Below are 23057 nucleotides of genomic sequence, written 5' to 3'. Positions count from 1 at the left end.
CACCAAGTGTGCTAAACTTGCCTCTGGATGTGGGGCTGTGGTTACAGATATAGAAAACTTCATTTAATGAGAATGATATTGACATTAACACGACAACAACAACAATACTGCAGTTGATTGACTATTTCCTATGGCAAACACTGCAGAGTATTTCTCATATGTTATCACGCTCATGCCCCTGCCGAGCCTACTGTTACCGCCCCTCTTTTATAGATGAGGAAAAGAGATCATAAGTAATCGAGTAACCTGCTCAGGCTGCACAGCTATTAAGGGCTGGAGCTGAGATTTGAACCTGGGCAATTGTAACTTCAAAGCTGGTGTTTCTCCCTCCCTAAGCGTCGCCCCAGCCCATCTACCATTTGTACTGTGATCTTCGCTGTCATGGCATCCCATGTCTTTGGCCGTTCCAGTTCAAGGAGCTTCTCCCCATCGCCTCCTATCCACTATATCCTGACTTGCTAATGACTCTCCTTGTGAGTACCAAGGGGATGGTAAGGAGGAAGAGGGGGCTTGTGTCAAAGTGAGGTGCTCTCTAAGTTAAAAAATTGGCTTTGGAGGCCTTGGGGGGAGGGATGAATGAACATTTTATCAACACAAATGTCATTGGCAAGCCCCGAAACAAACAGTGTCCCACCGGGCTTGCTCCTTTATGAGGCATTCAATCAATAAAATGAGAGCAGAACTCTGTCAGATTTATTGGCTGGGTTCAAACCGAACACCTCTTCTACCCGCCGAAGGCTAGGTCACCAGCACTACCTCTCCTTTCCAACTCCGGACAGCCCTCATTTTCCCCTGCGGACAGCCCTCATTTTCCCCTGCGGGGCTACAATGGTTCATTGTTTGAGGCAGGCCTTGTGAGAAGTTGTGTTTGTTTTGCCTCTTATCTTATCAGCTCCAGAGCTACAATGGCCCAGGTGTACTCACCATTTTACCATCAGGTGAGAGGAGATTGTGGCCTGGGTCCAGGCTGGCTGGGGACACTTGCTGTAAAACTGACTGGCTGGTCACCATGGCGCTGTTGCCATGGTGACTGATTGTTGAGGAGGAAGTGACCTCATTGTTTCCCTGCTGGCTGTAGCGCACTCCTGCAAAACAACACAAACCCAATAGGGAACATTAGTGCCACCAGGGCCCTGGAACAATGACTCGGCACCCCCTGTTTTCAAGGGTGGGTAATAAGAAAATAAAGTTGCCTTCTCCTCCCCTGTCCACCCACAAGAAATATCGGCTGTTTTTCTCCAGGGTAAATATGGCATGTTCTTTATTTAATTCTAGAATATAAGCTCCATGAGGGCAGGGCATTTTTATCTCTTTTGTTTTGTTCACTGATGTATCCCCAGTGCCTTGGCACTGACTAGCCACTCAGTAAACTTCTGATGAATAAATGAATGACTGGATGGATTCTGTTTGTTATTGCTTCCGCATAGCTCTTTTAGGATACTCTTACTGGCTGGAGTATTTCTTTTATTCTTTAAAACGCCTTCTAGAAATGTTTGTTTCCCTGGCATCTCTCGTGGCGCTGCAAAGTATAAGTAGACCCATGTGACAAAGAAGAAGCCCTTGTCCAGTGACCCTTGAAAGAGCCGTAGCTTAGGCGTCAGTCTCTGTGTATCACCTTTGTGGCCAGGCCCAAGAGGTCAGGTGCACGGACACAGGCAGAGCAGGACAGGGATGAGGCTGCGTCTAGGGGCTAGGCTGTAGAACTCACATTCCTTTGGTGGGGTCCCATTTGGCTGCCTTCCAGGGCACAGGGAAAGGTGCCCCTGCCGGGAGGTGGGGCAGGCAGCACACACAGGCAGATGTGGATGCTTAGTAAACCACTGGAGTTTGCTCTGCAAGGGAAGGGTAGAACCAAACATGTTTACAGCCTCACTGCTCTGACCCTCCCTCTTGCTCGGGAACCAAAATGGAGGTCTGCTCTCAGGAAAGAAAAGTACTGGACAGAGATCAGGCAACTGAAGGAAGCCAAAAGAACGCCAAGAACCTGGGTCCAGTTTGCAGATGGAAGTCCTGTTGATGTGCCCATGAAACAGTCAAGGACAAGATTGGGGTTACATGGGACATATCACCCTAAGCTCAGTGCTTAGAAAGACAGTGTTGTTGTTTTTTGCTTTGGATTTGACAAAAAGGTTTGGAGGACCCTGTCCTGCAGAGACCAAATACTCCAGGCATGGAATCATCTGGAGAAGTGGACCAACTCTTTGGCCGCACGTCTTCCTTTGCCCAGTTTCCCAAGATGAACCATCCCTGTATACTGATTCTGTTGGTTCTCTTTCACCCACCCACCCCCTGCCCTAGCTAGAGCTCCACCTTCCAGAGGAGGCTACAGAGTTCCCCCAGGGGCCAGGCACACTGCCATAATCAGTGTCATAATCTGCCTCTAATTCACTAAGATGAAGCTTACCAAGATGAGACTAGATGAGCCCCAAGCCAGTTTTCCTTGGATCTTCCTAAGGACATTACCCAAGGCTGATATGACCTAGAGCTTAAGAGGGCTGGGGAAAAAAAGAAGACAAATGCTAAAGCTGGGTTCTAACCTTTAAGAGCAACTTGTCTGAGTATGTAGTGACTTGATGCTTGCTCTATGAGCTTTTCTATTAGCCATTTTCCCCATTCTTTGAATCAAGGAGCTGCTAGTGGGGGTGGTGGTGACAGTGGGATGGCGCTAGAATTGGTGTATTGGTTTAAGGCACTACATTTTTGAGGAAGAACAGAAATCATGAAGTTAAAAGGAGGAAGAGCGTCCAGCTCCCCAAGTCAACAGCCCGTGCCCAGTACCCTGTCCTTCTGTGCATCTGTTTGCAGCCCCCACGTCTCCTGTTTGCCATCGATGCCATCCCATTGGATTAAATGAGGCCTTCTTTCTTCACTCACATTTGCCACCCAGTTCCCAGCAGGATGCTGCCAACAATTCAAAGTGTTGTCACAGAGAAGAAGAAAGAGATTTGAACCTTATGAGCTCTGAAGGCAGACTAGGTCCAATGGAAAAGAGGAAGGCAGATTTCAAATAAATAAAAGGAAGAATTTCTATCAAGGAGGGGCAGTGGGAAGACTATGGACTCTGCAGCTAAACCAACTCGGGTTCAAATTCTGAAGCTGCTCTTAATAGATCTGTGATCATGGGAAAATTACTTTCCCTCTCTGTGCCTTTGTTTCCTCTAGAAAAACGGAGAATGCATCCTCAACAGGGCTCTTTTTGGATTAGAGGTAACATCTATACGGTTTCTTGCAAAATGCCATATAAATGGCAACTATGGGTGGGGATGCTGTGGGGAGGAAGCTGGTATAGGAATGGACCCCAAGATATTTGCCCTAAGGTCCCAGAATTCTGGATGGCTTAGGACAGATTCTAAACACTGAATGGAATTATCTTCCGTAGAGAAGAGTTTCCAAAGAATCCTACCCTGGCAGACCCACTGATGCTTTGCCCTGGAAGCAACTTAGGAGGGAGGTCTGGCCGCTGCCCTCTTGCTCTGTTCTTTTGGAGGAACTGGACTTCACCCTGTTTTCCTCCTGCTTTCTCTGACTCCCTAACCAGCTATTTACCTCCCCGAGAGGCTCTGCTCCTGAGAGAGTGGTGATAACGCTGGGAGTCAGGTGTGTTTTCACCTCCCAGCCTGTCCCCGTCATCGATTCAGTCTCAAGTCAAACAGTCTCTGGATTTAGCCTATTTAATTTGGCTGACGGAAAAGGGCCAGCCCTCTGATGATCAAATATGGGTCACAGGGAGGCTTCTCCCCTACCAAAGGCTACGCAATTATTTATTTAAAAATAATTAACCAAGGATTTCCGCAGGAAACAAAAGGCTTCTTTACAAGGGAGCATGCCAGGAGAGACTCAAGAGCCATTTGTTAGAGTCTAGGCAGCATATTCCAAGGCTGTTGTGGTTTTCACACTTTTTTTTCTCCCCAACAAAACTTTAATATAAGAAATGTAACTATGGAGCTGCTCTGTTAAGACAGATGAGCCTAGACCTCTGAATATTCCTTTAAAAGCCTCTGGTTAAGTGATAGAGGTCTGGCTGGGAATTGGGGGATCCCTATTTTAATCTCAGCTCTGCTGTCAATTTCTTGGGTGAGCACCAGCTTCCTTGTCTGTAAGCCAGAGGACTGCCCACCGTGGGGAGGGGGCCATTGTCACAGCAGTATGATGGGAGCCAGGCACAAGGCTGCTCATCAGCTCCAGATCCACCTGTAGCTGTTCCCACGATGCTCCTCTCACCAAGAATGTGGCAATCACTGGCCCCTGAGAGGGTGGCTGTAATCAGCCAGCCATCTTATGGGGGGAGGGGGTGGGGGTGCATCACAAGGTGTACACCAAAAATAGGTGCTCTTGTTAGAGGAAGGAGAGGCCAGTCCTCCTGTATTTCAAAAACTCAGAAGAGCACTTGAAGTGAGAACAAAAATAAGTGCAAAGTGTGTAGGCTCTGGAGCCAGGTGACCTGGGTTTAAATCTTGGCTCTACTCTGTAAGACCTGTGTGACCTTGGAAAGTGACTTAACCCCCCTGAGCTTCAGTTCCTTATTGTTAACAACATCCATTCGTCAGGTCATTGGGAAGAGAACGGAATGAGTTAATGGATGTCCAAGAACCCAGACCATGCTGGGCACGTAATAGTTGCTGAAAACACGTCAATTCCTTCTACTTTGGGACTGTCTTTGTTTAAAAGATATTTTTAGGAAGGCTGAGGTCATGCCACTTTATTGAGCACCTACCATGTGCCAGGCACTGTGCTAGGGAGCATTAAGAAATGGAATGGCATCTTCCCTTCTTCCTTCACCAATGGAAGTTCTTAAAGTGAACATATGACAAGGGCTCTGGTTTAATATTGATTAACCAAAGATGCCAGGTTAATAGCCACAGAGGACCCACAGGAGAAATGACAGTGGCAGATGGTAGCCATTCGCCTTCCACTTACTTCCTAGCTCAAGCCACTAATTGGCCCCGTCCCCAGTGTTGGCTCTGCGAACCACAGCAAGTGTGTCAAGCAGCAAAAGCCATCCAAGGTGGAGTCGAGACAACCCTGAGGCCCTGGTGAGTAGATCGTCTACTTTCCCCTCTTCCTAGGCATGAGCATCATGGGTATTGGGTTATTCCTGGATTCCCAACAGCATATGGGACAGACGCAGATCATTTGGTTTCTATCCGATAGACTGGTCAGAAGTGCCAAAGGCACGGCAGAGGTGCATGGTTCCAAGAAGCCAGCATCCTTGCCCTGCCTTCCTGTGCGAGCACCATCTCCACGGTGCCTTTCACACTGCTGCAGCCTGGGATTTCTTTCTAAAACAAAGTCACACCATGCCTCTGCCCTGCTTGGAAATGCCTGATGGCTCCTCACTGCTTTCCAGAAAAGCCCCAACACCTGAGACTGGCAGAACTGGGACTTGCGATTCATCTGTTTTATTTGCGCTATCTCTCACCACAACCTTAACGCATTTCTCAAATGGCCTGACCATCTCCTGCCTCTGCACCTTTGCTGTTCCCTCTGCCTGGAAAGCATCTCATGTCACATGTTGACCCCCAGTGAAGCTCTTCTTGATTCATCCTGGGAGATGGCCACTCCATCCCTTTGTATTTTACATGCACTAGACAGAGGCTTACGGCAGGAGTCAGTCACCCTGCATGCATGCTGATGATGTGTTTACTTTTCTCTGCCTCTTAAAGAAAGAGATGAGTTTTTACTTGTCACATCCTCACAGCCTAGCAGACTGCCTGGTACTGTGAATATTTATTGACCGAAGGAATGAAACCCCAGCAGCTTTGAGCACCCATGCCCCAGACAAAGAGCATCACATCTAGCAGAAGGAGAAAATACAGTCAGTTCTGTATTTATTGTAGTAAAAGTGTAAATCTGTTCCAATTCTATTAACATATTAGGGGATAATTTGAGTATAATGTCAATTTCACATTTGCAAAACACTTAGTGAATTCAGAAAGCTGCATCCAGCCAAATGGAACCATAGGAGAATACTAACAATGCTCCTCTGTGTACACATGCACACCTCAAACATCCTCCAAACACCTCAGTCCACTGTGTGTGCTGGTGAGACACATCCATGCAATATGGAGTCACATCTTTTCCTTCCCATTTCAGATAACCCTTTCTCCACTGATTCACAGTAACGCACAACCCGCAGCCCTTCTGATGCTCACTTCCCTAGGCAAACTTGCCATATTTATTGTTGTATAGCATTTATATATTTCTTAACTATTTAACAGGTATAAAACTCTGATAATCTTTTTATTGGATTCTTATCTTTTAAAAATGTGTTGGCCAGGCACGGTGGCTCACGCCTGTAATCCCAGCATTTTGGGAGGCCAAGGTGGGTGGATCACTTAAGGTCAGGAGTTCAAGACCAGCCTGGCCAACGTGGTGAAACCCTATCTCTACTAAAAATACAAAATTTAGCTGGGCATGGTGGTACATGCATTAGCTGGGCATAGTGGTGTAATCCCAGCTACTCAGGAAGTTAAGGCAGGAAAATTGCTTGAACCTGGGAGGCAGAGGTTGCAGTGAGCTATTGCGCCACTGCACTCCAGCCTGGGTGACCAGAGCAAGACTCCATCTCAAAGCAAAAAATGTGTCGCTGAGGAAGTTTTCAAGTGTTGTGTTTTTTAAAAATTTTATTTCAGAGACGGAGTCTCATTCTGTCACCTAATCTGGAGTACAGTGGCATAATCTCGGCTCACGGCAACCTTCACCTTCCGGGCTCAAGTGATTCTCCTGCCTCAGCCTTCTAAGTAGCTGGGACTACAGGTGCCCACCACCATGCTCAGCTAAATTTTTGTATTTTTGGTAGAGACAGGGTTTCACCGTGTTGGCCAGGCTGGTCTCAAACTCTTGACCTCAAGTGATCCACCCGCCTCAGTCTCCCAAAGTGCTGGGATTACAGGCATGAGCCACCGCACCCGGCCTCAAGGGTTGTGCTTTTAATCCTGTTTTTCCCACAAGCCCTGTGGTTCTTACCACATGGCTTAGCAAACTATGGTGATTTTTAGGCTGCGTATGTCAGGTTATTTAGAACCTACTGTGCCTGTGTGTTCAAAGACAAACATGACTGCCTTATAGGAGGACCCCAGAGAGGCACTGCTTAGGGTGCCATTCACCAGAGATACTCTGCAGAAACCTGTGCTTCAGGGGCTTAGAGCTACAGCTCACAGAGCCCCTGGCGATTTAATTCCGCTCTAAGAACTTCAAAAAACAGCTGAAACCCCAATTCCACGATTCCAGAGATCAGCTGGGCACCAGGCTCCAGACACTTTAAACTAACAATCTCTCTCTCTCTCTCTCTGCCTTAACTCTCTGGTGATTCTGGGTCCGTTAACTTCTGGGCCTTGGCATTTCTGTCTGTGAAAGGGGCATGCAGATATTCCTTCTTCACAACCCAGAATCATGAATGAATAAAATAATGTCAGAGATGCACTGGTTCTGCTGTGTGAACAGAAGAGCAATGTCAACCAGGAAAACAGGACCAGAATTGCTCTTTCAGTAAGAAGAATTGAGGAAAGTGGGGATTCCTGGGCAATGTGGGCTCAGCTTGCCCCTGATGTGGCCTTTGGTGCTGAAGCCTGGGGGTTCCTTTCACTGAGGTCTGTGAGCTGCACCCAGAATCTGGTGGGATGCCGTTCACCCTTGACATTTCAGAGCCAACCTCCCATCCCTGATAATGCAGGAATGTTCCTCTGGCTGGTGGACCTCTGCCAGCGTGAGTGAGCGTCCCAGCCACCAACAGAGTAAACATTACTCAACTGGCTGGGGCTCTGTCACACACATTCTTCCCCTGTGTTTCTAACCTCATGCAGAGCACAACCCAACCCTGTTGGGTCTAGAAACTGGGAATTTAAACTCAGGCAGGAGAGAACATGTGAAGGAGAAAGTTCTTCCAAAAGGAAATAACTATGTTCATTGTTCATAAATTATGAGTAGACAGAGCCATCTTTTCTATGAAGCCAAATCATTATGTTGGGGAGAGGACAGGGAGAGACTGGGCCAGGCTTGATGGACCCAGTACTGTGTCCTGATAACTCTACCTTCTCCCTCAACCCATTACTTTTCTTAAGGACAGAGGCAGAGAGACAAATGATTCCGTCTGGTGAACTTCTGAGTGGCCCATTTGGAAGAAAAGAATGTGAACAATTCCCTGGCTTGAAACTGAGAACTCCAGAAATGAAAGCTTTCAAACGAGTTAGCATTGCTACCTCAGTGTCCTTGTTTGTAGCACAGGACTTTTGCTAGTTCTTATTAATACTTCCTCCTCTGCGAGAATAAAGATTCATGTTTGCAAAGAGTTTAGAAGATTAAAAATCTGCAAGTGTGGAAGAAAAAGCTGATGCAAGATGAAAGCAATTTAAATGCTGGGCTGGTTTCAATTCCAGATCCTTTCTACCTAACATGGCTTAGTTAGGAGCTCAATTCATAAGAGGAGAAATACAGACAGGCCTGTGGGGACAGTAAACATTCTTGACTCAAGGGGTAAAAGTTGAGTGACACTTAAGGGAAGCCCACAAACTGGTTTTCTTATTTAAAAAAAAATCAAAGCAAATGTAACCAAGAAAAGAAAAAAAATCTTTCATCAAAAGCACCTTGGCTGAGAACAGAAGCTAATGTGCATGGTGCACTTGAAAAAATTGCACATGCGGGGAGGTAGAAGAGCAACAGAAACTCCGTGTGTCCTCCCCACAAGGTCTACCTGTGCCACCACGCCTCATCCTTACCAGAGTGGCACTTTCTGCAGGCAAACATCAGGTGGTTTGCAACGAATAGTTCAGCCTGAAGACTGCTGCTGTAGGCAAAAGGAACCAGCCTGGCACTTGAGAACTTGGGCAGTCCTCATATCTGAGAGTATGTTACACCCGTCTGCTTCTCAATGTGTCACAGGCACCCATTTGACAGAGTGGAAAACTGAGGTTCAGAGAGGACAAGGTTGTTTGCACCGCTCCTTGCTAGGGGGTCTCCCAGCAAGTCAGTGGTATTCCAAAGCTGACCCTTCTCCCTCTTTCCCATAAGCCCCAAATGGGCTCCAGATATGTAGAGCCTCCCCATCATGACCCACTAATAGCTTGAAATGATTTTGCAGGTTTGTTTACTTGTTCCTTGGCTGCATTCCTCACTAGAATGTAAGCCCCATGAGGGCAGGACCTTGTTTGTATTCTCCATTCTCTTCTTGGTCATGCTAGGCATTCATTAAACATTTGCTGAAGGAGTAAATGATGAATGAATAACCTGCGCTTAAACTCTGATGACTCCACATCACTTTCCCCTTTAGACTGTTGAGTTGAGTGATGGTGAAGTGACTGGAGTATATCCATTTATCCTCTAAATCTCCCCGTTTTTCTTTTCTTTTTTGAGGCAAGCTCTAGCTCTGTCACCCAGGCTGGAGTGCGGTGGCATAATCACAGCTCACTGCCGCCTTGACCTCCTGGGCTCAAGGAATCCTTCCACCTCAGCCCCCTAAATAGCTGAGACTACAGGTGCATGCCACCGTGCTTAGCTAATTTATTATTATTATTATTGTTATTATTTTGTAGAGATGGGGGGTCTCTATTGCCCAGGGTGGTCTCAAACTCCTGGGCTCAAGTAGTCCTTCTGCTTTGGCCTCCCTCTCCCTGTTTTTCTGTGGGCAAGGAGAGGCAAGCATTCCTTTAAGGAGGAAGAAAGGGGAGTAAAAGAAAAGGAGAGAGAGATTAAAATATAATCAAAATTGAAGAAACAGTATTGATAGACTTGGGCAGTTTCACATTTGAAGAACCGAGTTTGGGGGCCACTGGGTTGTTTGGGTATAAGGAGAAGAGTCAATTAATGGGATTTTACTGTGGCAACATGAATAACTTAAATGCCCCTTTCTCCAAAGAAACTAGGGTAAAACTAAGAAGGGTTAATGGTGGACATCGTTAGGCTTAAAGGCTGTGGGGACAGAGAGTGCTCTTCTGCAGTCTGGCTCCTGGGGTCTGGTGTTTTCTGAGCAGCTGCCTTTGCAAGCAGAGATAATACGGCTGCAACAAAGGCCTCCAGGCCTGGCCAACAAGGAGAATGGCAATGCTCCCAGTGGGTCTGGGCAAAGGGAGAAAGGCTATAAAGCCATCAGCAGACTGAGCCACTGGGTGTCCACACAAAAGTAAGGTCCTATAAACAGACATCTGTATTGTGACTGAAGGGCTAATAAAATTGCCTTAGAAAAGAGAGGTTTTCCACCACAGCCTATACATAAGAAAGACCCTACTGGGAGATGATACCCAGGGAGAAGATCCTTTGAGGCCTGGCAAGTGTCAGAGCTGCCTTGTGACAGAGATCTGCCTGGCCAGATCCCAGCCTCTTCATCACTGTCACAGAGGGCATCTCCATCAGTATCATTATCATCATCATCATCATCACCATCATCATGACAGATAGCTACTGATCACTGGCAGGCCCAGGGAGGCTCGTCCCAGGCAATACCAGGTGTTGGGCACTGAGCTAGGAGCACCAGGCAAGTGCTCAGGGAGCACCACCAGAGACCTGATGGCTGCCCAGAGCGGGGCAGTTTTGTTTCTGTCTCTCCAGATAATTGATTTGCAGTAGCCCAGTCCCTTTTCTAGACCTCACTTTGCTCAATGGAAACACAAGAGGAGAAGTTCTTGCTTTTTTCTTGCCCTGGGGATCCTGGTAAGAGATTTTAAAAGGAATGAAAGTAGTAGAACATTAAGCTAACTAGCAGAACTAAATTAAAGGAGTAGACTAGTTTACCAGTAGAATATTAGGGAGAAAGTCATGATATGTTCTTTGAAAACTTTCTGGTAACATTAAATGTTGACATTAATTTGTGAACTGTATACTTAAGCAGTGTTAATAGGGGTGAAGCTGGGTGACATTGTTTCTAGAGAAGAGAAAATATGCCTCTATATATATATAGAGAGAGAGAGAGCGAGCACATATATGCTATATAAAACAAAACTAATCCTATGCTCAGTTTAATTCTTAAACTGAATACCAAATTTATAAAACAGGGGCTTCCTGCATATGCTTTGACAGGAAGCCCTCTATAATAGATATCTTTGTTTCACAAATATATGGAGTGTCTACCGTGTGCCAGGCACAGGGCTATGGGCTGGAGACACAATGGTGAAGAAATCCAACTCAGGCTTAGATGTTGGTACAGCCCACAATTCTACCATTCAGAATACATACATAGAGAGCAAGGTGTTCAGAGACTTCAGGGACCTTCTTCTTCATGGTGAGATTAAAGTTTACAAGTAGGGATGCAAACCCTCTAGTTCCCCTGGCTGTAGGGTTGTAGACAACGAGGAAGAAAGGCCACTCATTTCTGTCTCTATCCATAAAACACCTTGAGAGAAATTAAGCACTTATGTGCCCATCGTACAAACTGATGTTACACAAATAGGAGATGTTGTTTAAGTGTTTTCCACCCTTGCTGAACAAGAACTCACTTAGGCTTCACTGCCAACCCAGTCCAATGGGTGCCAAGGAGGAAGAAGCACCCTGCAGTGGACAGGGCCAGAAGGCGTGGGCATGCCAGCTGCTATTCAGAGGCCCTGAAAGTGTTAACCTCTAGCAGTTATAGGTGTCTCGTTTATACCCATTATAAATCTGTTTATTGTGACTGGCCCCACCCAATCTGCTGGTGTTGTAAAGGTCTAATGATCCCTAATAAAGGTGGAAGGCTTCTAACAGCACACAGTTCCTGAAACGGGGAAGGAGCGAGGGAGTGAGGGAGAGAAGGAGAGAGCGACAGATGATGAGTTTCACAATAAAATACCACAATGGCAAACCTCCCTCTGCACTTCAAGCTGCGGAGTCCTGGGCCCCAAGACTGGATGCAACACACAGGCTCCAAGTAATAGCCTGTCAGAGTGGAAAGGCCCTCATCCCACACCCTCATTTGCCAGAATTCCCAGGAAGTTAAATGATTCACCCAAGGTCACCCTTGCTCACTGGCGGCTCTGATCTCCTGAATCCTAGTCCAAGGCCCCTCACCCTGGCTGCTTCTCCTTTCCCATTTCTGCAAGGGGCCATGAGGATTACCTTCAACCCCTTCAGAACGCTCCTGCTCCATCGGGCCTAGTAATGTCAACCCTGACTATGCATCCAAATCTCTCTCTCTCTTTTTTTTTTTTTTTTAGAGACAGGGTCTCACTCTGTCACCCGGGCTGTAGTGTAGTGGCACCAATGGGCACAAAGTACTTAATTTATCTCAAGGTGTTTTATGAATGGAGATAGAAATAAGCAGCCTGTTCTCCTTGTTGTCTACAATCCAAATGCCATAGCTCACTCCACCCTCAAACTCCTGGGCTCAAGTGATCCTCCTGCCTCAGCCTCCCAAGTAGCTAGGACTCTAGGCGAATCTCTTAGGGCTTTTGTCAAAAGTTCTTATGCCTGTGAACCCCTCATCTCTCAATGCTGATTCTAAAGGTGTGGGTGGGTGGAGGAAGTCATGTCTATTTTTAATGAGTTCCCTGGATGATTTTTGTGTGGTCTGGAGAGAGATTTGAGAACCACTGATCTTGCCAATACTTAAGTTCATTGTTTCTGATGTTTCAAATGACAAGCAGGGTTCATGGAAAGGGAAATCCTTCCAGGGTGAAACTGCAAGGCAAAACCCTTGTCAAGAACCCAGGGAGAACCCAAGCTCTTCTGTTCTCTCAACACCTTCAAGTTTCTGAGTCAATTCAATAATACAGTAATGGCAGCTAACCTTCCTTGCCAGGCACTGTTCTTGGCACGGGGCGTGTCTGATCATATTTAAGCCTCACAGCACCCCTAAGGGGATAGGTATTGGGACAAAGAGGCTAATAACTTGAGGCCACACTGCCAGATAGTGACAGAACCACAACCCAAGCCAAACCTGATTTGGGTGCTATGCTTGGCTACCCAGACACACATATCTGAATCCAGTCCTGAGAAGGGACTGGCCATAACCAGCTCACCTTGGCTCCGGTAAGACTTTCCTTGGGAATGTCTACATGCTAAAGACCATCTGCACAGTGTTTCTCCAACTTAGGAAGAACCTGCAGAGTACAAGTCCTGAGAAAACTGACTATTGACTTCTCAAAAGCATTGGAGGCATTGAGTCCCCCCCTTGCCAGTTGATTCCTCAGTGGCTGAACTCACACAAGTGTGCTATTGCGGAGGTTGTTGAAGTTAAGAGCGTAGGGTAACGGGAAGATACCTGAAGCAGATGCATGCTCACAGGTTGAGGCAAGTGGTTTCCAGAAAATCAGCCCTTAGGAGCTTCTGAGGTTTCCCTTTGCTTACTGTGGGGCTGTGTGCACCTTCTCCTTCTTAATGCTCCTTCGCCTGAAGTTTGGAGGAACTTCCCTTCTAAGAACAGAGGCCATTAAGCTTCCCAGATGCAGCCTCCACTGGGAACATCCCACACCCACTCTACCTGATAGGTTCCCAGGGCTAATTACTAACAAGCAATACACATGAGAGGGATACTCACACCTCCTTTAATTAAAAAAAAAAAAAAATGGCTGGGCATGATGGCTCATGCCTGTAATCCCAGCACTTTGGGAGGCTGAGGCAGGCGGATCACGAGGTCAGGAGATCGCAACCATCCTGGCTAACACGGTGAAACCCCATCTCTACTAAAAAAAGAAATACAAAAAATTAGCGTGGTGGCGGGCGCCTGCTATTCGGGAGGCTGAGGCAGGAGAATGGCATGAACCTGGGAGGCGGAGCTTGCAGTGAGCCGAGATCGTGCCACTGCACTCCAGCCTGGGCAACAGAGTGAGACTCCGTCTCTCAAAAAAAAGAAAGAAAAAGAAAAATGCCCTATTAGTTACAGGAAATTCATGGTCATCTCGACTACATAAACATCATGAACTTGACCTCCTGCTACACGGTCATGACCCTCCCCTCTGCCCCCACCAATCCGTGGTCTTCTCAGCTTCCCCTCACTGTTTCCTGAATTTGTACTAAATGACTTACGACACTCAATATGCCTTGTGGATGTCACAGAGAAGTCCTAGGAAGAGCGGGAGACTGCCTCATACCCAATGTGCTACAAGAAGCCAGCCTAAGTTTGCTGCAAACACCAAGATGAATATCTAGTTGGAGATATTCAAATTCTTTAAAAATCAAGATTGAATGAAACCTCCAAGAAGGATAAGGAAAGAGGGAAAAAAACTAAAAAACCAAAAAACAAAGAACCCACAAGCCTCTGCAAGGAATGGTAACAGCTACTATTTATGAGAGCCTGTTATGTCTGGAGTGTTGTACATATATATTATCTAATTTAATTCTTCCAGCATCTGCATGAGTGGATGTCTCCACACCTCAAGAGGCAAGCATAGAGATTCCAGAGACTTGCCCAGGGTCACACAGCAGTAAGTGGCCAAGTTAAGGTTGGAATTTGGGTGTGGCTCCGTAGCCTGTAACTTTGTCGCTGTGCCAGCTGGATTTAAAAGAGCATTTCCCCACATTAGATGTCAAGGCTGGTGATGGTGAGGCAAATTACACAGGTTGGGGAGGCAAAGGGGAGTGAGTTGCTAATCCACCCCCAGTACTCAAAGTGTGTCCCAGACCATCCTCTTCAACAGCACCTGGGAACCTGTTGAAAACGCAGAAACTAGGGCCTCACCCCAGGCCTACAGAATGAGAATCTGTATCTTAACACTCCCCGCCCCAGGGAATTACCATGCACTTTAACATTTGAGAAGCTAAATTTGAGAACCTGAGAATTGGTTCTCAAATTTAGCTGCACATTGCTATCACTTAGAAAGTTCTAACTACTGACGTGTAGGCCCACTCCCCAGCAGTTCTGACAGGTCCAGGGTGCAGCTTGGACACTGGGATTTTTAGACACTCCCTCAGGTGATTCTAAAGTGTGGCCACGTTTGAGAACTATTGTCCTATGGCGGGGTCAGCAAACTGGTCTGTTGACCAAAGCAGCCTGTCTTTGTATGATCCACCAGCTAAGAATGGGTTTCACATTTTTAAATAGTTGAGAAAAAATCCATTAAAGACTATAGGATGCTATGTGAAAATTATATGAAATTTAAATTTCAGTCCCCATAAAGTCTGCTTGGAAGACAGCGATGTTCACTCACTTCCATGTCTATCTATGGTGCTACAAAGGCACAGTTGAGTAATTACAACTGAATAGTTTAAAATACTTAATATTTACTATCTGGCTCTTTACAGAAAAAGTTTGTCAATCCCTGCTCTAGAGTATTTATGAATAGCTAGGATAATAATCATGATTGACTGATTGATCTGACTTTATATGTGGGCTGAATTCCTTTTATATATGTAGTTTCTGTGTGTGTGTGTATATATATATAAAATACATATATATGCATGTATATTTCTCTCTCTCCTCTTCATTTGTGTTTGTATGTCCCCCTAAAAAACAGGTAGAGGCATAAGGCCAGATCTTGTTCCATTCCATTAAGCAGGTAGCTTCAAAGACCCTTGCACAGATCTCTGCCTCTATCTGCACCATGGTGCTTAATTCTCTCCAAGTTCCTGTCACTTCCCATCAAACCTTCAACAGTTTCCAAGAGCACTTCTACTATGAGCTGCAGGCTAGGGCTATGTGCTTGCAGGCAGCTTCCTTCCTCCTCAGAGCTGACTGGAGGCGGCAAGGAGTCCTTGAATTGTCTAAGGATCCTTCAGGGGGATTAGGCATGACCCTTAGGTGATAGAACTCCAGTATCTCCTGGCCCCTTTGTGCAAAGGCTTGGAGCCCCACCAGCCCAGCAGCCTGGTTTCTTTGTATGCAGACCAGGGCTGGTTCCCTATCAGGGGGAGGCTGACAGCAGAATATCCTGAAGGTTAGGCCTCTTAATCTCATTAATATCCTGATTGTCTTCCCCAATCTAGTGGCAGCCGATGGGGTGGTACCCACAAGATAAAATGATCTTCAAATTCAAGAGATAAAATGGCACTCAGATAAAGTCCTTAAGACGGAGAACACTGGAGCCGCCCATGTCCACCACTAAACCTCAAGTCAGTAAGAATGTGCTTCCTACAATAGCAGACATTTCAAGGCAAGATTTGTCTCTCTTCTGAACTGAAATAATCTGCTACTTAGGGACAATGGGCCTTATTTACCATGAAGAACTTTGCTGCTGAGATGAATATTTTTACAACTGCCCTCATAAACCCCTTCCCCTGTCTGCTGCCCAGGGAGTGGGCGGAGCTCCCAGAGGTGAGCTGAGGTGCTTGCACTGTCTCAGAAGCCCCATTAAGTTGTTAAGGCATTTAGAAGCCCAGACAGTGCCGACTGCAAGGGCAGTTCAAATCCCCACACAGATGGGGATGGGGTCGTGAAACAGGGGGCTTTGATTTCTTGCCTGGGCAGGGCACAGAATCCACCTTGGTCAGGGGCAGTGGTTGGGGAGGAAGCAGTAAACTAGCCAGAATGGGAGACTCACACCCTCACCCCACCTCTTTGGCCGTGATCTCCCAAAGCCTCGGTGTCATTCAGAGGGGAACAGTAGGAATGTGGGAAAAGGAACTGCTGTGGGCTGTCTGTGTGTGTGTGCGTGCGCGCGTGTGTGTGTGTGTGTTTCTCTCTCTCTCTCTTTCTCTGTGTTGGATTTTGTGCCTGAAAAGTTCTCAGCATCTGCATAAAGCAAAAAGAGATGGACAGTGTGCAACAGCTCAAAACCTCTCCCCACCACTTACTAAGAATATAAAGTTGGGCACATTCCTTCCATTCTAAATAGTTCACTTCCCTTGATTGTAAAATGGAGATGACACTACAGATGGCTCCTACTCTGCAGGGTTGTTGTGCAGGTCACATAAGCTGATGCATGGAGGAACTCGGCCTAGGGCCTGGGACCAAGGAAGTAAGTGCTCCATCAACACTGGCCATTAGAATTCCTCTCGTTGAGTCACTACCTTGCCACTGGCAACTTTGGAGATTTCCTCGGGTCCTGCAGAATTCAGTGCCGGAGAAAGCAACAGCACTTCACATAGGTACTCTGGCCCAGAGTTTGGCTTGTCTAAGACCCAGGGTTAGAGTCCCACAGGTAACCTGGGAGGGGCTGTGAAGGGGGATGAGGGAGGGGCAGGAGGCAGGATTCTCTGTTTTTCAAGCTCTAAGCCACATCAGGGAAGTCAAGTCCACTTGGCTTGGAGAGGGAGGAATAGAGTTCAGCAAGAGGGAGGAGCAGCAGCCACAGAAATAAATGTCTCCTCTTTGGTAAAGGGGCTATGGTTCGGGACCCATGAAAGTCCTCCTGGAGGGGCCTCTTCTCTTCTTTGTGCCTCACTTTCTTTCCAGGAGAATAAGTCCCCACTTCCCTCTCAAAAGGTGACACAAGAGTGAGCACATCACGCGTGGGAGAGCGGAGGCTGATGAAGACCTTTTACCCCTCCTCACCTCCTCAAGTTGGTGGCCAGGTGAGCTTGCTGCTGACTAGAGCAAAAGGTACAGGGAGCAAGGTCGCCACAGATCACACAGCAGATACCACAGCTTGGGCCAAGGCTAGCAGAGTTTCCATCCTGCGCCAACTTCCTCCTCCTCCTCCTCGAGCCAATCAATACAAGCACCAGGCTCTAACCAGTCCTTCTCCTTGCTGCCGCCCTGCCCTCTGACCTTTTGGGGGCCTTTCTCTTGATTCATCTCCAGAAGGGAGGTAGAGGCCATCACTCCGGACCTGCTCAATGGCCTCAGAATGGGCTGTCATGGGGCCTATAACCAGGGACAGCTCCTGCTGGCCGAGAGCTGGAATAGGGGGTGGGGGCAGATAAAGGCCTTCCAGGCTGAAGATAAATGGCTGCCTGCAGCCTGCTACAGTAACTTCAGGCCCCCAAGAAGAGCAAACAAAGGGTGCCCCTGTGACACTCCCTGGAAAGATGAAGGCCCAGCAGCGGCAGCCAGGCTGGTTCAAAGCCCCAGCTTAATTGTCAATTAAGCATGCATAAGGGAGACAAAGCCATGACAACCCTTGGCTGCATGCTGGTGTGTGATTGTAAAGCCGAGGAGGGGCAACGCTGGAAACAGCTGATTCTGCTGACAATGTGTTTGTAGGGCATCTTGTAACCAATCAGCCGCTGACAGAGGCAGAGTGCTCCTCCTGCCACCCCTATTGTGCCGGACATTCCAGGACTAGGGTCACACCATGGTCATCGTGGGCAAGTGGGCCACAGCATGGTAAGCACGGCTGGGAGGGAAGGTGCTGTTAGAGAAAGGGTGCTCTTCCTCTCTAGGAAGAGGGTTCTGGGGAAGCCTCGTCTCCCAGGTGCTGCCAGCCCTCCTGGCTCAGGTGCGATGTTTGGAGAGGGGAGAGTGTGGAGAATGGGTGTGGGGGAACTGGAGCCTTGTTTCCCCCAGCTCAGTCTTTGGGGTTGCTAGTGCTGACTGTGGATGCTGAGCTCTCCTCAGCAACATGGAGATTTTTTTTTTTTTTTTTTTTTTTAGACAGAGTCTAACTCCAATGCCCAGGTTGGAGTGGAGTGGAGTGGCCCATGTTGGCTCACTGCAACCTCCGCCTCCTGCCTCCCGGGTCCAAGCGATTCTCCTGCCTCAGCCTCCAGAGTCACTGGCACCTGCCACCATACCCGGCTGATTTTTGTGTTTTTAATAGAGATGGGGTTTCACCATGTTGGTCAGACTGGTCTCAAACTGCTGACCTCAAGTGATCTGCCTGCCTTGGCCTCCCAAAGTTCTGGGATTATAGGCATGAGCCACCACACCCAGCCCACAGAGTGTTGTTTTTTGTTTGTTTGTTTGTTTTTGGATTCTGCATGCAGTTATGTTTCCGGCTTGGTTAGTGACCATACCTTGGCTGTGGGCACTGAGGTGGGAAGAGTGCCATGCGGCTCTACAGACAGAAGCCACCCCTGAGTGCTGGGCTCCAGCCTGCTGTCTGCCTGCATGCATTACTCAGGAGCCCTGTCGTGGCACACATGCCATCCTGGCAGCCTGAGATGGGGACACTAGTCCTTGACCCCAGCATCCTGCATCCCAGGCACCAGCACAGCAGCCACCTCTGTTTCTAGTCCCGGGGCCAGGACACATCTCACTGCCTCTCAGGGGGAATGCCCTGGTGTGTGAGATCAAAAAGAAAGTGATTTCTGCTGCCTGCCAGCCTTCCCACTGCCCTTGTTTAGCCCTCTCTAATGTTAAGAGTCATAATGAGGGTAGTATGGGTTACTGAGAAAGGTGTCTTTTTACATTCACTCCCTTCATCCTCACACGCACCCTATCTGGAAGGTCCTATTTCTCCATTTTGTAGGCAGGAAACTCAGACTCAGAGAAGTTATGTGAATCAGCCACAGTTATAACCTCACTGGTTAGAACCCAGATATATAACTACACTCAGAGAAAGAGAAGCCAGTCCCTGGGCTTAGGACAAGGACCGTGTTGAGGAGCTCAGAGTGAAAATTAAGGCAGGAGGGCTGGGTACAATCTCACAATTGTAATCCCAGCACTTTGGGAGGCTAAGGCAGGAGGACTGCTTGAGACCAGGAGTTTGAGGCTGCAGTGAGGCAAGACTGCACCACTGCACTCTAGTTCGGGTGACAGAGGGAGACCCTGTCTCTCAAAAAAAAAAAAAAAAAAAAAAAGACAGAAGAAAAGCAGTCACCGAGAATATTCAGTGTCTCATAACTGTTGCTCCAGAAACAGTAACAGGATCAATCACCCCGTAGAAAGATCCACAAAGCCCCCAAACGAAACCTCGATCCGCAGCTGGTTCTGGGGACTTGACACTGACCCGATGACCCGATATCTTTCCTACCAGACAGTAGGCTCCCAGAGGGCAGGACGCGCAGCTCGTACATCACTAGCGTATTCCCAGGACTTGGTAAGCACTCAACACATCGTTGTGCTGTGGGAAAGCATGGAGTGGGAACCAGCAGGCCTGAGCCCTAGTCCTTGTTTTGCTACCATTGTTCTGTGACACTTTGGCAAATCACTGCCTCTTTCTGGGCCTCAGTTCCTTTCTTCAAATTCCCTCCAAATTCTAATATTACATGATTTTTAGAAAGATTCAGACTTCTGGGCTACCCCAGAGAAGCCACTTCCCGTGGGACATGCCCTTCCTAGACTCCAGTCAGAGGAGTACGCAGGCTGCGTTTTCTGCCCACCCTGCTGGGTTTCCAGCACCTGCTCCCGGTCCATCCAGCCCCAGCTCTCTGGATCTCCTGTCAGCACACAGGATGCCTAAACCAACGACCCCGTGGTGACCTCAGCACAGCCCCAGCTTGTCAGAAGGCTGCTGGGCCTTTGTTTGGCTTCCAGGCTCCCTGACTTTGGTGTGGAGATCACAGGTCCCAGCACAATGGCCATTGTCTTCTCAATAATGCCCCTTGCCCCAACCACGCCCCCTGCAGCTCCCAGCTTCAACTCCGAGGATCGCTGTGGTGGCCAAGCACTCTGGTCCTGCTCAGTGCCAGCCACATGCCATTTGCCACAACCCTCAGAACCCTGCTTTGAATTTCCCTAAAGGGGCGAAGTCACTCTGCAATCAGGCCAGTCTTTTCCTGGGGGCTTCTCTGCCTCTTAAGTAACTAAGACTATCTTCCTGTGTGGCTGAGCCTCTCTCCTCTGTGGGAAAGGGACCTAGAGAAACCCCCAGCACTGGCCCCAGCTTCATGCTGGACACTGTCAGGCTCCCAGAGGCCCTGGAAGAGGCTGTGCTATGGGAGGGCACAGCAGGCATGGAACAAATGCTTGTATACCACCCAGCTGATGGCTCTGAGCCTGTCTTGGTGGCTTTGGTCCCCTGAACACTTGGGTTAGCTCCCAGCCCTTTAGGCCTTTCTCATTAGAAGGACAACCAACAGGTGAGGGGAGCAACAGGTTTCAGAATCACCCCCGAGTTAGAAACAGCGTTTGGCTTTCCTTTCGCAAGCCCTTTTCTTGGAGCAGGCAGGAGGCTGCTACTCTGTCCTCATGGGCACCGCACAGACCCCAGTGAACACGTCAATTCTAGGAAGCCAGCTTTGCCGGAAGAATGAAGGACCAGAAGAAGTGCTCCATCCCAGCCTGTGCCTACCACAGAGCTCAGCATATAGGTGTGCTTTCCCCCAAGGAGGCTCTAGGATTCCATCCTGACAAACCCAAAGCCCACGGCAGAGACATTCCAATCCAGGCCGGGGCCCAGCACAAAGGAGCACTCAATCAAGCACGATGGAGCAGGTACTCAGTCAGTTTGGCCCAACTCATCACTGCAAAGATTTCAAGTGACTGACCCCCTCCAACCCTGATGACACACGGAAGCCAACAAGCAGAGGCCACCAACAGAGTGACCGTCCCCAAAGGCCACTGGGCTTCTCCTGAGGCAGCCGGACCGAGCGAGGGGCAGGATATGGCCAGGGATGGAGGAGGTGGCCGGAGTGCCATCCTCCAACACAGTGAGGGATGCCACGCCATCACGACCCCTCTGCCTGAGATTTGGACCCGGTCCACCCATAAGGCAGCCTCCTCAGTGTAGAATGACCACTGAGCCAGCAGCCACACAGGGAGAAGAAGAGGGAAGGAGACAAATAGGGTAAAGGGTTCCCTGGAGGCTAAGTGAGCCTCACAGGGCAGTGGCTGAGCCAGGAGTTGGAGAAAACTGATCAGAGCCACACATTATTTCCAGGGGAGTATTCTGGCAATGAGAGAGCAGCCCTAGGATCACCTCAAAGGATTTGCTCCTCTGAAAACCCTTAAACCAGATAAGATCCGTGGCGAGAACCAGGATGGGTTGCTGAGGCAGTGAGGCCCAACCTTTGTTTACCTGACAGCTTGTTCGGAGGAGAGGAGCTGGGCTGGTGGTGCGGGGAGCCATGGGAGAGCAGAGGGTTCAGGCTGTGAGTCTGGTTGGAGCTATAGGCGTCCATGGCCAGCTTCTGCCGGAATGCCTCCTCCTTCCTGCGGTTTGCAAACCAGTTGTAGACACGGACCTCAGTGACCAAGTTGGAGCCCAGGCCGTGGGCTTTGGAGGGGGACACCCCTCGCTGCAAACATTCTGCCCTGGGGATGGATGGAGGGGAGACGGTGAGTGAGGGTGGCGGGGGGACTTGTTGCTGTTTGGCCAAAAACACACAATCACAGCAGTCTTGGTTGGGAGTGTGAATGGGCCGTGGACAGAATGGAAGGCTGAGGAGGAGAGGCCTATGCAGAGGAAAGGCCAGTCCATGGAGTGATATGATGAAGATGGCTGAAGTGGGTCTGAACGCAGTGACAGAGCAGGCTACGCTGCCCTGGGAGTCAGGGACTTAGGCTCTGGTGTGGCTCCCGAGGAGAAGAGAGCACGCTGGGGACAGGCAGTCCAGGGGCAGGTCCAGATGGGGCTTCCTGACACCTCCTTATTTAGCCATTCTTCCCACCACACAAAAGGCAAAGCCCTTCCCTGACTCTGTCTTGAGTGCCTTCAAAGCACTTCAAGAGGATTTCTGGTCTTTTGGGGTTTGAACTCCCTGAAAGAGTGCCAGGAAGCAAAAAGCCTTATACCCTCCAAAAGGCAGGCAGGGTGGGGTCCAAAGCAGGGTGCATTGAGATGGCCGGTCTCTAGCTTTATCAGGGCTGGTGAAACCTCAAACTCAGGTGTGAGAGATTCTTAGACACTACTGAGTGCTGCAAGGCGTCTCATTAGTCGGGGTACGGAGCACAGCCGAAGGACTCAGTGGCAGTACAGGCCTCCCTGCTTCCCAGCCTGACTTCCCTGGCTGCATTCTTTCCACTGCCAAGGCCAGCCCGGCCCAGAGACAGAGAAAGCGCACACAGGCCTTGGCCAGACCAAAGAGCTGAATTTTTAGAAAGTCAATACTGGAGTCAGGGAGAACAGGGCAGGAATGAGGTACAAAGATTTCCCAAGGTTTTCCAATAGTTTAAAAAAAAAAAAAATAGCTGGGCCCTGTGGCTAGAGCCTGTAATTCCAGCTATTTGGGAGGCCAAGGCAGGAGGATTGCTTAAGCCCAGTTCAAGATCTGCTGGGCAACATAGCAAGACCACATATTAAAAATAAATAAATTAATTAACACATAGTTTTTGTTTCTTTGTTTGTTTGTTTGTTTTAAAATAGAGATAAGGTCTCGCCATGTTGCCCAGGCTGGTCTCAAACTCCTGGGCTCAAGCAATCCTCCGCCTTGGCCTCCCAAAGTGCTGGGATTATAAG

At 48.5% G+C, this 23057-nt stretch overlaps 1 protein-coding gene across 3 annotated transcripts in view; it reads right to left on the bottom strand.

Moving 5' to 3' along the window:
* The window catches only part of HNF1B (HNF1 homeobox B), a 60006-nt gene that overhangs the window by 24667 nt on the left and 12282 nt on the right, over positions 1-23057 (bottom strand). For all 3 annotated transcript variants that reach the window (XM_023203981.2, XM_023203983.2, XM_023203984.2), the window contains exons 4-5: positions 21678-21913; positions 925-1085 (exon numbers count right to left, since the gene is read on the bottom strand). In XM_023203981.2, the coding sequence (XP_023059749.1) occupies positions 925-1085; positions 21678-21913 (397 nt within the window). The remainder of the gene's footprint in view (positions 1-924; positions 1086-21677; positions 21914-23057) is intronic.

Source organism: Piliocolobus tephrosceles, chromosome 16 (assembly GCF_002776525.5).
Source record: "Piliocolobus tephrosceles isolate RC106 chromosome 16, ASM277652v3, whole genome shotgun sequence".
Taxonomy (NCBI): domain Eukaryota; kingdom Metazoa; phylum Chordata; class Mammalia; order Primates; family Cercopithecidae; genus Piliocolobus; species Piliocolobus tephrosceles.
This window is presented reverse-complemented; position numbering and strand designations above follow the sequence as displayed.